Below are 18079 nucleotides of genomic sequence, written 5' to 3'. Positions count from 1 at the left end.
CGGCGGGATTGAATATCGTTCCCATAACGGAGAAATTCTCCGTGATGTCTCGTGGCTCGAGAGGGCGTCTCCGGTTACTATCGTAACCTCGGTTCCCTGAGGCGAGCGAGACATCACGGTGTTCGCCGTGCTCGCTGCTCGACCAGCTAAGCGGCGTTCAGTATCCGATTCTGGCGTAATTGTCGCGGGCACCGCATTTTATACTGCCTCTCGAGCTCGTCAGTATTTGCATACGGTTGCATGCTTCGCGACAATTGGCCAGTCATTTGACTGGCGTGAGCCAATAGGACTTCAGGAAAGGTTGAATCAGAAATTGAATCAGAAATTCTCCGTGATGTCTCGTTCTCGCTCTCAGGGAACCGAGGTTACGATAGTAACCGGAGACGTTTTGCATCATAATTTTTTTTTTTTCCATTTAATCTTTAATCCTTGAGAATAAGAATTATATTGTTTGTTTGATGCTAATTATATATTAAGTCATATAAGATATGTATTTTTTATTATAGAAATACATTATAGAAAATGCCGATCCATGTGTGAGATGATAATATAAAATGTAATAAATATATATATAGGCTAATATAATAAATTAAACATTACCTTGTCATAATAGTGTTTTATAATTTATAAAGATAACTGTTATATATGCCAATAAAATATAATAACCATATTAGAGCAATATATAGGCTAACCTAATTTATTACTTATATTAGTGCTTTATCATTAAAATAGCATACAACTATATATATATATATATATATATATATATATATATATATATATACACACACACATACATATAGTAGGCTATATACAAAACTGTATTGTAATAATATATAATATTGTGCACTATCTGTCACGCCCACTGAAGGCTCGTCAGTAGATCATACATGCTCTGATAGCGCTGAAGTGAACTAACCCTGGAACATAACCTGCTCCGAACCAGGTTATCTTCAGAGAGCAACTTGCTATGGTTACTTACATACCCTGAAAGTAACCTCCAATTTTGGAACCGAAAACTGAGGTTATCCGCTAACTTATCCTCAAACATACCCCGGGTATATCACATAACCTGCTTTTGGGAATACACCCCTGGTGTTTTTGGCTATGTATTAATGAAGACATTTGGGAATAACACTTATCTTGTTTTGAGTTGAGGTGATTAAAAAAACAGACCGATATCTGTTGAGTTTAAGAATTTGCTCCATTGATCGAAAACAGCTTTCTATACAACGTGATCTCACAGAATTCCGTGTAATGTTCACGGACTTAATTAACCTCCGAATCTGTGGTGGCATCACGGAATCGCCGAAAACATTACACGGAATTCTGTGAGATCATGTTGTTCTATATTAAAGACAGGTCTGCAGTTGCATTTACAGGATGTGGTGAGAGTGACAAGAGAGTAGGTGGAGATTTTAAGATGTTTTCTTGTGCTACATTTAGATTTATGCAGACGTTTATTCAAAGCAAACTACTTTGGATTTAATGTAACCATTTACATTTATACTTTCCCTGGAAATCAAACCCATGACTTTGTAGTTGCTAGCGCCATGCTGTACTATTTGAGCTACAGGAAAGTACAGTAGCTGTGGTGGAGGCTATCTGATGCCATCCGAAACACATGTTCATTTTTCTTGTTTTCTTTTTTATGCATGGTACTACTGCTTATTTATGTACTTCTTTTTGACTGTGCTACATTAGGTTTCAGGTGGTAATTAATGGCTTTAATTAACTTTTGAGATTGGTCTCACTCGATTTTTACCACCAAAAATTTATCAAAATTCCTATTTATCAACAAATATCATTGTCTAACTATTATTTTCTGTAGACACCTCCAGCTTGACTGTCAAAATATACACATAGATAAACAACATCCTGTCATAATGTAATTCCTTGTTCTAAATATGCATGACAAGATTTTTTATGTGAACTAAATGTTTCACTAAATGACATTTTAGTGGATGTCTTCTGTAAAAATGTATTCTAGTCATTTTTTGCTTTTTCAAATCGCTTTTCCTCTTTGACCCATACATAGAAAATAAATACTACTCTTTACACAACAATTTCATAAAAAAAACAAAAAACAAAAACAAGAAGTAAACAATTATTCCAAATGAACCCATCATGACATTTAAAATAGTTTTATTGCACTTCCCATTACTGCACTTCCTTTCTATAACTGTAAGTTACTGCAAGTTTCTCTAACAAAATGGCAGGGCAGGTTGCAACGTGGTAACACATTACAAACATTGTTTGCCTGTTTTAGCTGAAACTTTAGACTGATTTGCTCAAATCATAAACTTTAAAAGTTAACTTATAAAAATTTGTACTCTGAGTAATACATTTTTTAAAAAGGAACTCAAAATGATTTTACTACAGATGTGATAGAATATTTTAAGATTCAAAAACCACAAGCAAATTTTAAAAGAGTAATTACATACCCAGTTAGTGACAAGCCAGTTAACGCACGAAAAAATAAATAATTTACTTTCATTATTCCTGCTTTAGGTTTTCGTGTCTCTAATCATTTGAAGGACAGACTTTCAGTGAGACAGTGCTCCACATGATTATATGCATAATGAGGAAGGAGGGAGCAAGTGGGAGGGAGCTGTGATGACAAAAAGGTTTGCTGAGCACAGTAAGTTGTACTTACCTAGTGTTCCTGTAGTTCAACTAGACAGGATATGTGTATAGACTGAATATAATGTTTTTCAGATAACAGTTCCTGAGCCTGCCCTGCACACAGTTTCTGGCATGATCACAACCTTGTTTTCAAAATAAAACAGACTGTACCATCAAAATGATTCAATCAGAGGTTCATCCGCTGGTTCTTAAGAAAACAGTACTCATGCACCCTCACGTTGTTTCAGACCCATAAGGCACATTTATCATTGTAACAATTTTTTTATACTCTCTGAATACAGATATTTTGTTTAAAACACTCAGTATACAGTAAATAACATTCAGAATAATGGAGAAAAACAAAGGTATACTTAAGAGAAATTGATGCCAAAGATACATGAATTAAAGAGGAATTTCATTGTGTCACATTACTCATAATTCAAGAGGACAGTGTGCTGTTAGTAATAATACATCATCTGAGATGGGCACAGTCTGTTTAAAAACACTTTCATGTCATGTTTAATATTTTTTCCCTCAGAAGAAATTGCGGTTATCCAACCCATCAGTTGCTTTGAGGTTATTTCACCAGGAGGGCCAGATGTCACCGTTGTACTATGAATAAGAAATTAAACTTTTTAGTTGGTTCTATAAAAATGCATCTTAGTAATATACAATATAAATATGACAGAGGTAATACCTGGATGCTGTAAAACATTGCTGTCCATTCAGTCAACTCATCCTCATTCTCACAGCAGAGATACCTTAAAGAAAAATATCCAGAGACAAAGTAAGACATGGAGAGGAGCTGGAATTTCAATTGATTTGAGTTAAATGTTTAAGAATATAACCAACTAGTAAAATAAATATTATAATTTTCAATAACATATACAGTGAGGAAAATAAGTATTTGAACACCCTGCTATTTTGCAAGTTCTCCCACTTAGAAATCATGGAGGGGTCTGAAATTGTCATCGTAGGTGCATGTCCACTGTGAGAGACATAATCTAAAAAAAAAAAGAGCTATCCAAAGACACTAGAGACAAAATTGTACACCTCCACAAGGCTGGAAAGGGCTACGGGGAAATTGCCAAGCAGCTTGGTTAAAAAAGGTCCACTGTTGGAGCAATCATTAGAAAATGGAAGAAGCTAAACATGACTGTCAATCTCCCTCGGACTGGGGCTCCATGCAAGATCTCACCTCGTGGGGTCTCAATGATCCTAAGAAAGGTGAGAAATCAGCCCAGAACTACACGGGAGGAGCTGGTCAATGACCTGAAAAGAGCTGGGACCACCGTTTCCAAGGTTACTGTTGGTAATACACTAAGACGTCATGGTTTGAAATCATGCATGGCACGGAAGGTTCCCCTGCTTAAACCAGCACATGTCCAGGCCCGACTTAAGTTTGCCAATGACCATTTGGATGATTCAGAGGAGTCATGGGAGAAAGTCATGTGGTCAGATGAGACCAAAATAGAACTTTTTGGTCATAATTCCACTAAACGTGTTTGGAGGAAGAAGAATGAGTAGTACCATCCCAAGAATACCATCCCTACTGTGAGGCATGGGGGTGGTAGCATCATGCTTTGGGGGTGTTTTTCTGCACATGGGACAGGGCGACTGCACTGTATTAAGGAGAGGATGACCGGGGCCATGTATTGCGAGGATTTTGGGGAACAACCTCCTTCCCTCAGTTAGAGCATTGAAGATGGGTCGAGGCTGGGTCTTCCAACATGACAATGACCCGAAGCACACAGCCAGGATAACCAAGGAGTGGCTCTGTAAGAAGCATATCAAGGTTCTGGCGTGGCCTAGCCAGTCTCAGACCTAAACCCAATAGAGAATCTTTGGAGGAGCTCAAACTCCGTGTTTCTCAGCGACAGGCCAGAAACCTGACTGATCTAGAGAAGATCTGTGTGGAGGTGGGCCAAAATCCCTCCTGCAGTGTGTGCAAACCTGGTGAAAAACTACAGGAAACGTTTGACCTCTGTAATTGCAAACAAAGGCTACTGTACCAAATATTAACATTGATTTTCTCAGGTGTTCAAATACTTATTTGCAGCTGTATCATACAAATAAATAGTTAAAAATCATACATTGTGATTTCTGGATTTTTTTTTTAGATTATGTCTCTCACAGTGGACATGCACCTACGATGACAATTTCAGACCCCTCCGTGATTTCTAAGTGGGAGAACTTGCAAAATAGCAGGGTGTTCAAATACTTATTTTCCTCACTGTATAGGCAGAGGTAGCATGAAGGAATCTTTGGCATTTCTAAAAATAGACAAGAGCAGCTTATCTAGTGCAAATAAAAACATAGATTTTTTTTTTTTAACAAAGATTGCTATTTTAAGAAAAACGATTGTTGTATATTGCTTGACATATCTGCTAAATATTTGTTTTGTAACTGAATGTTCAATATTGAGGGAGAGTATCTGACTTCATTTGTCTGCTAAATGATTAAATGAACATAATATTAAATGCAAATATTTTAGAATTTGTTATTGATATATGAATGCCCAAGGTGGTTACAGCTCTACGGGCCCTTTTCACAGACTGTGATGATGTGTTTCAACGGTCGTCAGCATTGTAAATCAATGTCTCAATTCTGGTGCTGCTGCCCAACTGCTCTGCGCATTTTGTCTGTCTGTCGTAGATCATCAGGTCGTCAGGAAAGAGCTGTGTGAACAAACTATGTGTGTGCCTGATGAGAGAGAAATGTGACCAAGAACTGAAATTGGAAACTACAACCTTACAAACTTACCACTGCTGCTTGTCATGAATCAGTATCAGTCCCCATCTGTAAATAAAATGAGAGAAATTTTACACACCACAAATTGTATCCTATAAATATGTTAAAGGTATAGGGATATTGCTTTAATATATTGAAACAAGGATGCAAATTCATGAGGGGTAAAAAATAAATGTACATTTATACATTTATTGAGAAAAAAGCTGCCTAACATTCGCTGAATTCAAAATGGAATTCTACATTTAATTTTGACATATCTTCATATAGCACAAATAGTAAGTGTAGTATGCACGTATGCTTTTCTGAATTCAACAATTGTTACGCCATGGTCACATGTCTGGCTTCTGCTGCATGTGGTCAGAAGTGTGGTGAGGTTTGCACATAAGCATGTCTTGTCAGTTTGCATCCTTGCTTATGAGTGATCGTAAGCTCTAGACATAGTTAGTGTTAAGGTGCTCTCGGTTTATTACGGTGTGGGTGGATGCATTTTGCTCCGGCAACCATGATAGAGCTTGAGCTCTTTGACAGGATATTCCCTCTCACACTGAGAACCCTGAAAGAACAGAAGCCTTTTAAAAATGAATATGCTTATTCAGTGTATGATTATACACTAGCTGCTCATGTTTACACACACACACAGATACATACACACCTGCAGGTCCTTGTGTAGTCTGAATGTGGTGCCAGAAAGCTCACAGTGACGACTGTGGAAAGTTTTGCTACTTTCACTTTTAACCTCACAAACACGAAATGGCCCGCTTTTACACAGATTCTCTATATTCTCTGCACACACACAAAAAGCAAACAGCTACTGCACCGTTATTCAAACAAGAAGCAATGTAAAAGCAGTAGGCTATTAAAATGTAAAACTGTAACTTGAATGCAATGTAAGTCGCTTTAGATAAATGCATAAAAATGTAAAAATGTAAATCTATTATATAGGACTTATTGTAGTTGTTTTTCACTTAATTGTTGGGGGTTCTTTATTGCACCATATTATGTATGCTAAAGTAAAAGTCAAAAGCTTTGACACTTCATTTAAGTCAAAAAAGTTTCTTGTGATCTTAATAACCTCTTTTGAGCCAAATGTGTATGGTTAAATGTTTGGAATTAGTTTTATAGACAGAAACATTGTGCCTTTACTAAATTAAAATGTATGCTAAAAAAGCATTTCAGAAGCTACAATAACAAATTGATTTAAGATTTCTGTGTACTTTTAGATATTTTTGCAATCTCTTAATTTCCAAATAAAAAAATTGAAATCTGCAATGTTTCATACTTTTCTCCACCATTCTCATCAATTATGGTGACTGAATTGATTTTCACTATGCACTGGTGTTTGTGTGATGAAACATACCCAGGTACCTCGTGATGCTGATAATATACTGATTCCTCTTGATCAGCAAGTGAGAGTGACAGCTAAGTGAAAAATAGATTGGCAGCACTCTTTCCTGGTAATGCAGAGTTCTCTCTATTATAAAATAAACCATAATACAATAAATACATTCAAATAACTGAATTTCTTAGTCACAGAAACCACATCCAGAGTCACGATCAATAGATAAGGTCTCATATTCAGAAGACCAACTGGCACTGCACTGACAGCCTACTGAGTACATTACGTCACTTCTCAGACAATCCACGATCGAGAAACGCCAATTCAACTTGTTCAATCAGTGAAAATGAGCACCAACCAACAGCAACAAATGGTAACGGGGATACCACACTGATCCAACAAAACTTGACAACTGTTTGTTGTCATTTGCCAATACGGGGAATTTTGAACATGACACCGTTTTTGTACTACAGCATAGTAGGAACAAATTAAACAACAACTTGGTTAAAATGCACTTTGGACCATGATGGATCATAATGAAGGAATTAAAACCTTTGTCATAGTTTATTATTGTACTGTACCAAAAGACGTGAAAGTGAACTATCCAAACTTAAATTGTTATAATTCATGAACGCTTCTGAAAACTGACCTAAGGTTGGTCTCTTTTTAAAGAAGATAATCAGCAGATTATCATTTCAAAAAAGGAAAGTATGTTGTTGTAAGTTGTAGAAGTTTAAATTTACTATAAAGAAAATGTAATATTTTTATTTTATTTTATATAAAATAAATATTTGACAAATTAGTTTTTAATCCAAAATTGCAGTATAATTAAAGTCATATGTCTAAATATGTCAAATTTGAAGTTGAAATAAAATAAAAAAAATTATGAAAAAAGCGTTCATAACAAACAGCCCCAACAGGTGACACCCAATTCCATTGAATTTTTTTATTGATGCATTTTTCTGTCACAAATGTCTAAATTTCTCTATCAATATTATGTCTATCACAAAATACTCAGACCTTTCGAACGATATGTATTTTGTCAAGATTATACAATTTTTGATTCTAAAAGACCATAATGTATTTTGTAATATGACACCCCCCACTAAGGGGGAGGAGTCCGCTAAACTTTTTTAAAGTACTATGTCCATGGTAACGCAATATCCGTTTTCACAAAATAAATTTTGAGGTTTTAAGCTTTCAAATGATATATAACTTGTGATGATTACTAAAACATGTGATGGGGGGGAAAAGGAAACGAAAAATAATTTTTGTGACAAAGGTTAGAACTCCTGTTATGACGTATATGTTTTGGGGTGCACTCTTGTCATAAATTAATATATTACTGTTCCTACATAATTTTTCACAGAAATCAGTAGTAAAATATCTATTTAGGAGTCTTAGACCTTTCCAACGACATATAGTTTGTCATGATTAGATTAGGATTTAATTGTAATATTGAAGTACACTTGGGCGGGATGGTGACACTTTTTTAACATAGAAATAAAGCAGCTCCAAAGAAAAACATCTAAAAAAAGGAAAGGCTTTTATCTTAATTCTTACTTGCATGTATTATTATTCAGTGCCACTTCTAGAATAGGCTGAAATTTTACCCATATCCTCTTTCTCTAGAACTTCATAGCAGCTCCAGCTCTCTTCATTGGCCTGCTGAATTCCTTTAAGCTCCAAAACCACAGAAACCAACTTGACTACTGTCATATCTGCTGTGACCTAACACATATAGTACACAGAAAGAAAAAAATTGACCTACAAAGATCTTACACTAACATTTGTGGAAGAATTCCAATAAAGTACTTAAATAAATTTAAGTTTGTGTTAAGATTAAAATATGCACCTGAACAAGCACCTCCGCACCCTCAGCTTTCTTCTCCAGGTAAACAGCACAAATGGTGCTGGATGGAGTTCGACTCAAGGGTCTCTGAATGTCAAATACCAGCAAAACAAAACAATTCAAATGATGTCAAATAATTCATCAACAGCTTTCCAGTGTTACTGTACTATTCAGTAATGTCATCAAAGCCAGCACATCAACATGAGAAGTTTTTTAGATATTTCATCATGGCAAAACATCATTCAAAAAAAAAAAAAAGAAGCTCTTAACATAATATTGTAAATGCCCGTGTTCTGTGAACTCTGACCTGGGACTTGTGTTTATTCAGGATGACCGACGTCATGTTTAGCTGCCTCTGAAGGTCAGACTCTGAGACCTGCAAAATAAGCTTCATCTCAGTCATCATATTTATCAACAGCATTTGATCAGCATTCTGAATTAACATTTAATAATTCATAAGTGCATCAGTTGGTCTCTATGTCAGCATGAATCCAATTGCAATATACATTTAAAGCTGCACTATGTAACTTAAGGCCCTCTGGAGATAAAAAAATAAATGTGCATGAGACATGAGATGTGGAAGAAGACTGTTTTGATTGTACTTCATCTCTGCTCCTCTCCATGAATGAATGTGGTTTGAGGCACCAGTGTACACATGAATACAGGGCATCTTATCAGAACGGATGGACAAATAAATAATGCGTTTATTGATTCCCCATGAACTTTTTTGAATGATCCATGGTTAGTTTTTTCTCATTCATTATGACAATGCCACTGTAGCTTCTTTTCTCTGTGTGCGGATTTGACGTGACATGCACCGTTGAATAAAGTATGTATGCAATTATTCACCACTAAATCTGTCCCGACAGCTCTAAAATTCATATAGCCTAATTGTTATTGATTTATCAAAATGCCCAAACACACTTTGATAAACCGATAATAATGATATATATTATTTCAAATTAAGACATGGAATTTGTCTTTAAAGGTTTAAAGGTTGTAGTAACTCACATTAAAAATGCTGCAGTAGTTTTGAATCAGCTCCTCCACCACCTGAGATCCTGTGGCACCTGTTCCATCCGTGTGAAAAAGCGTTGGACTGAATACGATACCAAGGTTTCGTATAGTCATCTGATTCTCATCGGACAGGTGCTGAACACTGACAAAGCAGACATTTTGGGTCAAGTTTTTGGATGTACTACTAGCAATAACTACATACTACCCCTTATGATCAATTCAAATCAGCCAGAAATATTAAAAACAACTTTTTAAAGTACTTAAAAATTTCCCGTCTAGTTTTAGAATGGCTTCATCAGAAAAGAAAATTAGTTTTATAGTGGTTTGTGTAGTACTTTGTAGCTTTTAGACAGCTGAGCAAGTCACATGACTTATAACATACCAAACCAGGTGGTGTATGAGTGCTTTGAGTGTTTCTCTGTTAACATCTGGGAGGTTTGAAAGGAGAATCTGGTATCTATTTATCTTCTCAGTCATGTCCTTTAGACCTGCAGAGAGTTAAAAAAAAGAAAAAAAAAGTACATGCTACAATAGTGTTCAACTGCTCCCACTTTCCAAGCGGTATTAAATGTCTCATCTCACATTACTCCAATTTTTATTCACCTGCAGCTTTAAGCCAGCTGTCGTTGTTTTCTTGTCCATTAAACACTCCATCTTTGACCTCCCTGAGAAATCGTTTTAGCGTGTGAGCCACGTCATCCACAGAATAGTCCGACTCAAGCGGTGTAACGCTTCGTGCATCAATTTGAAACCTCTCCAGCAGCTTGGTCACATGAGAATTAATGCCACTCTTCCGGTAAATTCCTGATGACATCAGTCCTGAAATAAATAAATGTGACATTATGTTTGTGTTTTGGAACTCATTTTAGACATTTCTGCTTTACTTCCTTACTTTTAGGAGATAATCATTACATTTTAAACGGTGTGATTTAATCAGCGGCAGAATGTAGAAAGAGAATTATATCTAGCTGAGTACACTTTAATTAGAATTTAAAATTTCTATTTTAAAATTTCAGATTTTAAATTTCTACAACAGAATGTTTGTGTTTTCTTATGTAATGGGAATGTGTGTTTGTATACCATAACGTGTTACATGGTCCAGGCAGCGGTCAACAGTCACAGGGACACCCAGATCAGTGAGTTGCTGTTGTGATAGTGGCTGATCTCCGGAACCCGATCTCTGCTGAATGAAGGTCTGCCAGCCCACAAAATGAGGCCTGCGGTCAGCTAGCAAATGCAGAGGTCCACCTCTCCACACAAGTACCATGGAGCCAGCACTGTCAGAGAGATCTGCATACACATACGCACTCAGAGTACATTTAAACAGACACCCACATTTTTATACCGTCTCAGATTGTTGTGTGTGAGCTGTAACTCACTGAGTGTAAGTAGCTTGCGCAGGTCGATTATTTGTACGTTGTCTTCCAGTAACACCTGCAGTTTGAAGCCGCTCAAGCAAAACCAACCAATGCCATGGTTGCCCTCGGTGCAGCGCAGGCGACCCAGACGATCACAGGTCCCACACACATCAAACAGTGCAGGAGGAAGCACAGCCTAAATCAAGGGATGAGAAGGAAGAAGGTAGATCAGTTTATTTGTCTCCAACTCCAATATAGTAAATAAATATTGTTCCAGCTTTACAGAATAATGCTAGGAAGGAGAAATGAATATTTACAAATAAAAAAAACTGTTTTTGTCAAGAAACAAGTCTCTTATGCCTAGAAATTTTATTTGATTAGAAAATACAGTAAAACAGTAATATTACAAATTATTATGGTGTAGTCAAAGACTATAGAATACCTTAAAGAGAATTTGGCATAGTATTGTAGTATAGTAATATTATAATATTATTATTATAGCAAAACTTTCCAATTTCTATTTTAATTGATTTTAAAATTAAAATCTTATTTATTTCTGAAATAGCAAAATTGATACCTTAGCACCCCCTTGTGGTCCAGTTTGAAAACCTAATCTAAAGCACTTGTTTGACATTTAAATGAGCTACAAAAAAATAAAAATAAAAAAGGTTGTTCACCATGGCAATAGCCTGGATCCAGTTCTTGACAATGCTGCCCTCATCACTTCCAAACAGGTAGACTCTTCCCTCCTCAGAGTACAGTTCAAATGTGTGTTCATAGCTGCCAGTCAATTAGAGAGGACATGGTAAATATGGAATTAACGTGGTAAAAATAAACTCACTTAGGATTGAAGTTCAGGGTTTATTACCCATGTTTCCCTGGGCTGTTGACGGACAGGCAGACGATTTCACTGGTCTTCATGCCACCACACTTGTGGTGACTCTGTTCACTCTTAAAGTAGCTAAACATTCCATCACCAAGACAACACCAACGCTGAGAGAAATCTAAAATATGCACCACAATAAGGTTAATACACATACAGACACAAGGCACCTCAACACAACATATGTTTATGGTTGCTCATTTATTTGTAATTGAAAAACACTTGAATTTGCAAAGAAATATTGTAGATTAATGTGCAAATGAAAGCCTAAAAAGCCTATAGCCTGACATTTTACAATTTCCAAAAACAGTTTAAATGCTCATATAATGTAAATGTAATTATAGAAGTTAATCAAGTTTTAAGATCCACTTTTAATGTTAATCAAGATTCTTGCATAGTACAATGAACGTTTCATCCCAAAATGATGATGTAAAAGTTTCATTTTAGGCTTTTAAGTCTTTTTGGAAGTCAAACATCCTCACAAGCACACAAAATGTAATATCATTGAGATTCAGTAGCAAGTCATCATACAGCAGTTTACTTAATCAATGAAGCCACAGGAGCTGACCCATACCTGCTTTGCTTTTGTGTTCTGTGATTGGCTTAGCTGACGAGGCAGTCTTAAAAAGATAGCCAGACTGAGATCGAATGGATGCATCTTTATCCACTGGCGTAAACGACTCTGATGAACAACAAATCAAGATGAACGTGTGTATCTAAACACATGGACATTGTGGTTTTGCTTGTTTATTTGTGTACCTGAGTTCAAGTTCAGCATAAGTAGCTCCGCCTGTACTGTTTGGCCACTGCGTTTGGCCAGAGACAGTGGAGTAGGGAATTCTGGGATTCCAGTGTTGCAGTTGATATCTGCCCCACAATTCAGCAGCGAGAGAGTCTCCAACAAATCACCAGACTGCACCGCTGAACACAGAGCCTAGGATACCCAGAGCAAACAAACATGAGAGAAGAACTGCCATTTGATGTGCATTTACTTGGCATTTGTAATGAATGAACTAACGCTGTTGAGCGCCTCCTGTTGGCCATAGAGTGTGTGGTATTTGCGATATTTTCCATCTTTGTATTTTGCTGTGATGTGTTCGAGACGCTGCTCACTTTGTGCGCTCGAACAGAGACTCTCGCTCGGGGGAATATTTGCTCCCCAGAACTGATTTGCTTTGCCGTTACCCAGCAACAGAAAAACCTGGCAACACATAATGAGATTATCATGCATCATCCTGAAAGAGAAAGGCACCATTTCATCTGCAAAGCATGAATTTAACTGCTGTGGCAACACGTAGACTGCGTGCATCATATTCATTGTACCCTGATGAGGTCATCAGTCCACACTCGTTCATCCAGCTTCAGGCTGCGAACCTTTGACACGTTCTGGCCCAGACTTCTGTGTGCACCTGTTATCACACAAATGTGCACATATTTATGAGCCCACATACAGTACATACATACAACAGCTGTCATTTGTTAACATGTGAGTGTTTGTATTCACCTGCACATTTTTCACACAGCAGAACACACAGGTTGACTGAAGCCCACTCCGGCATCGAAGAGCTGCAGTCCGCACACAAGCGGTTCGATGGCACACGCCAAATGCTCTCACACAACCCATCACATGACAGAGCGCGGCTCACACACTCATTAAGCGCCTCAGACCATCTCTGCTTCTCACTCTCTGAATCCACCATAAAACTACAGAGAGAGGGAGATACAAATGTAATTAGGGGGCTGGTGCAGGAGCTTTTCATTAATGTAGTGAGTTAGTTCACAGTTTCATTATTAAATTTACAGTTTATTTTGCTTTGTCAAGTAAGTCAGTCATGTCTACATATGCCATCCTTGAAGCCCTGACAGACCTTCATAAAGTACGCAAAGCACATTGTTTTCACTGGTTCTAAATATTACTAAATATTTCTAAGTGCTTCTAAATTATAAATATTTATAATGGTATATAAATATGTAATACTAAAATAACACAAGTGCCTTCCAGCTTGTGCAAAATGTGAGAAGTTGCAGTGTTTACCTGAATGCTCTGTATGGAGTGGTGAGCGTCAAAGAGCGCTTGCTTTCTCCATTTCTCACGTTGGCCATTCGCATATCTATATCAGTGATGCCTACACCCTGAAAATATTCCTATACACAACACAAACACAAAAAAATCGATCAAATAAACCCACCAAAACATTTAGAAAGGCATCCATTCACATTCAGACTCACACCTCGTGGCTCCTGAAGAGGAACAGTTTGTCCTTGCTGATAAGTGTGTAGACTTTGGTGCGTGGCGACAACATTTCCATGTAGCCCTCGAAACAAATATTCACACTTCCATTCTTAAAGAACAGATTCCGGGGCTCCAGACTATGTTTGCGATCACTCAGAATCTTTTCAATACAACACACCCAGTCATTTCTTTCCTCTGTAAAAAAAATAAAATGATAATAAATACACATACACTAAAAATGCATGTAAATGATTCATAGCCTGAATGCAAAAGCAAAGATGTGTAATAGATGTTCTGCAAGGTCAGGAAAAAATAGATGGACAAATACGCACGGGTGCTTTCAGCTCGAAAAAAGAAAGTCCGGCTCTGACTGTGGAGCTCGAATCGCATGTCTCCAACATTGACCGCCTTATCGACAGATCCCAGAGACACCATCCTTTTAGAGTATACTTCCTGTCAGAGAGAGACAGACAGGGAGAAATTCTTTAACACACACAGAGCTGGGTAGATTAATATCAAATTGCAGTCCGTTACTGATTCCAAATTACAAGACAAAAATTGTAGCATTACATTACATATTTTAGGTAATATACTCAGACTACTTTTTGATTACTTTTAGATTACTTTTGACGTAACTTGTTTATCAAACTGATTTAAATAGGACAGTCTTGTACCATATTGATATAAAAATACGAAGAGAAAAAAAATATTCCATTCCTTGTAATTAACAACATGAAGTGCTTTAAACACTACATTACATCAAGGTTTCCCAAACTGGGGTTCGTAAAGTAACTGCAGGCAGTTCTTGAGTATGATGAAAAGCTAATAATCAATTAAATCATTAAAATGTCATTTAGATAGATCATTTTAAAACAACATCAATCAAAATAAAACACTTAATTAAAAAAATCAAATTAAGATTATATTTGTTTACCTGCATGTCAGAACTGTGAACATGCAAATGAGATACTTAATATTTATGATACTAAAATATTTATTTTAAAATATCAGAGGTAGTTCAAGTAAATATATTAGGCAAACGAGGTTCAGATGGCAAACAAATTACATTTAAAAATTACATTTAAATGAGAAATAACACAAATTTGTGCATGTTTGAGAGACAAAAGCCTTGATTAAATAAACTACTGATGATAATTCAAATAAAATGAATGTGTTCATCAGTAGTTGATGCAATGTTGAAACAGTTCTTAAACCTGAAATGATTTTTGTAAATCCAGTGTTCAAATGCTGTGTAGCCACCTGACTAATGACTGATGAATGTCCACAAAACTGGAAGACTTTCTGAATGTATATGAGCGATAGGCTATTTAGGAAAGGATCATTTAAAAATGATAAAGAGGAATTAAGGGGAATCAAATTATGAATAATTTATTGCTATTGTGTGAATAATATGTAATCAATCAAAATTTAACTGTAGTCTGATTACGAGTATTTTTTAAATCTAATTACAAGTACTTCATTTCTGGAATCTGACTACGTAATCCAGATTACAGGTTATCAGTTACTACCCAGCTCTGGTTTCACAGGTATGTTTACTATTATTCCAGCCACAGAAACAAAACAAAATATTTCACAGGGTCTGTAAACAGGACAATAAAGACTCATAAAGAACACACAGTGAATAATGCTACACTCTATAGACAACAAATAAATACAAAAACAAAAGGGATACATAGAGTATATTTGGAAGGGGTACAATTCAAATTTACTGTAAATTTAAAAATCTAATTGTCCCCTTATTGTCCCCAATGACCTTGGCCATCATCTAATGCTCACTTAAAATTTATTTAAAACCACTAATCATTTTTAAACACTGTTAAAAGATTATTTAGAAAATCTAAAAATGAATATCAGCTTTTCTAATTGTACATCATAATGTTCTGGTGCCAAAATTCACCTGCAGTATTTAAAATGACAATTTAGTTTATAGTGTTTTTTAAATTTATTTATTGAAACAAAACGGTAAAATGAAGAAGAAGAAGAAGAAGAAGAAGAAGAAGGAGAAGAAGAAGAAGGAGAAGACGAAGATTGGCACATTTTTGTTGCATAAACTTAAAACGACAAATTGAGAAAACTCAAAAATCTGCTGAAGCTGGTTGCCTTAAAATTTTAAGTTGGCTACAGTGTGGTAATTAATCATAGAGTTGGGGGGCAAAGGACTGGCAGTGGTTTAGAGTGTAATTATTGCTATTATTATTTTGATTATTATCTCAGAGAGAGTACACCACTGCCTTCCTTTTTTACCTTTTACAGTCCAAACACTATAATGCTACATTTGCCTAATCCAAATATCAGGCAACTGAATGACCTGCTAAATGGCAAAAATTTGTTAGTGGGATTTAATCGTTGATTTAAACTGAAACCCAAAGGCAGAAATACATTCCAGCTTTCATACCCCTTTGGTTTTCATGTTGGTCATCACCCCCTCTTCATTCCAATCATTGTCTGGCTTATCATGTTTGTACAGTAAATGCTTAACAACTTCCTTAAAGTAAATAATAACATGGCAGGACTTTTTATAGTCATTTTGGAAGGAAACTAGTGTCTAGTGAACTAGAAAATATGATCAACTAGATTTAATCTGAATAGAAGAATCTTAATAATCTTGATTTTTCAAGATTATGAAACATTTTTTAAAAAGACCCATTTATTTATTCAAGTTACCTTGATGGATTGAAAATATCTCATATATTCTGAATCCAGCTGCACCCATCGGCGCTGGTAAATCTTCCCTCTGAAAATACAAACATGAATATTAATAAAACACTTATAAATAACAAAAATATAAACACAACCTCAGGCTGTCAGAAAAGTCATAGAAGACATATCAATTGTGTATAAGTTGTTTCTTACCCTTTTGGAGGAGTTTTCTCTAGCCAGCCAGCTTTAACAATCTGACGGAAGTCCTCTGAGAAATCAGGAAAGTCTGTACATCGGATATCAATACTGTCCTCACTAACATGAACAAATTAATATTATTAGATACAGAATAAATCTAATTTCTTCATCACTGAAGGCTCATGCAAACACACACACACACTGAAATAACATTATCCACATAACAGCATTTGTTTTTTTCATGCACACACCGTTCTCTCGGAATTACTGTCTCTTTTTTGTCCTCTTCAACTTTCAGGTTGTTAAAACACTTCTGCATGTCTCGCAAGAGATCCTCCTGCTGGAAGACATTTAACCATTAGATACAAACAGCTGTTGATGAAAATAATACATAAATACACCACTGTTCAAAGGTTTGGGGTCAGTAATATTAATTGTGAAATGATTGTGAAATGTTTACTGTATTTGTAATCAAATAAATGTATAGCCTTAAAGGAGCATAAGATAAATTTTTCCTTACAGACGCCAAACTTTTAAATGGTAGTGTATATTCAACAAGAACTTATTGGTAGAACAGAATATTTATCAGATAAAAACTAGAAATGTATTAAAAAATGAAGTACTGTACATTTCAGTTTGATAGCGCAGCAGTGAGTGTGAGTTTTACATATAGGCCTAACAAAAAACGACTAGTTAACCAGCTTTCACAAAGACACCATATAAACACTCACAGACATGCAATTTACCTTTAAAGCCATGTTCTGGGATTATGTTGTGTGCACCTGTGAAGGAGGCAGAACTCTTGAATAAATTAATTATCGAAGGGAATTAATCAACCAATAAAAAAAAAAAAAAATTAAATAAAAAAAAAAAAAAGGAAACCATTATATGTGTGGTATCTTTAATACTGAAAAGAAAACTCTATATCTTTGAAATACATGGCAATCAGATCATTTTTCCTGGCACAGTTCCAAACCATCTTGAAATTTCCTTACTGATTTGTACAACATTTTTTTCAGACTTTGGATAATTATAATTAGTTTTGGGTTAAAATAAGGATTTTTTTTTTTGACCCAGTTTACACAAATACTCTGAAGAAAAGAAGAAGAAGAGAAAAACAATCTAGAGAACGGTTAACTGTGTTGTCTGATCTTATGAAATTATC

The 18079-nt window shown here is 35.8% G+C and overlaps 2 protein-coding genes across 2 annotated transcripts in view; both read right to left on the bottom strand.

Annotated features, from left to right (window-relative positions):
• Positions 1-2638, bottom strand: part of LOC131541257 (globoside alpha-1,3-N-acetylgalactosaminyltransferase 1-like) — a 34324-nt gene extending 31686 nt beyond the window's left edge. Inside the window, exon 1 of the mRNA XM_058776905.1 lies at positions 2445-2638. Coding sequence (XP_058632888.1) covers positions 2445-2497 — 53 coding nt within the window. The 5' untranslated portion in view covers positions 2498-2638. The remainder of the gene's footprint in view (positions 1-2444) is intronic.
• Positions 2639-5846: 3208 nt separating this feature from the next.
• Positions 5847-17764, bottom strand: arap1a (ArfGAP with RhoGAP domain, ankyrin repeat and PH domain 1a). Its single transcript, XM_058776865.1, has 25 exons — positions 17661-17764; positions 17166-17254; positions 16930-17031; positions 16741-16810; positions 14388-14508; positions 14054-14250; positions 13858-13967; positions 13327-13526; positions 13146-13231; positions 12841-13023; positions 12582-12756; positions 12397-12504; positions 11808-11943; positions 11617-11719; positions 10961-11135; positions 10662-10871; positions 10185-10400; positions 9964-10069; positions 9576-9723; positions 8872-8940; positions 8568-8651; positions 8326-8443; positions 6742-6847; positions 6029-6159; positions 5847-5929 (listed from the first exon to the last, which is right to left on the bottom strand). Exons 1-24 carry the CDS (start codon positions 17670-17672, stop codon positions 6138-6140), a joined length of 2946 nt encoding a protein of 981 aa, XP_058632848.1. The 5' UTR covers positions 17673-17764; the 3' UTR covers positions 5847-5929; positions 6029-6137.
• Positions 17765-18079: the final 315 nt, after the last annotated feature.

The sequence above is a fragment of the Onychostoma macrolepis genome, chromosome 05 (assembly GCF_012432095.1).
Source record: "Onychostoma macrolepis isolate SWU-2019 chromosome 05, ASM1243209v1, whole genome shotgun sequence".
Taxonomy (NCBI): domain Eukaryota; kingdom Metazoa; phylum Chordata; class Actinopteri; order Cypriniformes; family Cyprinidae; genus Onychostoma; species Onychostoma macrolepis.
The sequence above is the reverse complement of the archived record's forward strand: the minus strand, read 5'-3'. Positions and strand labels throughout refer to the sequence as shown.

Bases quoted from the DNA above. Each gene is read 5' to 3' on its own strand.
- arap1a (XM_058776865.1), bottom strand. The intron at 11,944-12,396 runs GTATGGGTCAGC...TGCATATTTTAG, and splicing joins AGAACACAAAAGCAAAGCAG to ATTTCTCTCAGCGTTGGTGT. The intron at 10,872-10,960 runs GTGAGTTACAGC...ATGTGTATGCAG, and splicing joins GCGCAAGCTACTTACACTCA to ATCTCTCTGACAGTGCTGGC.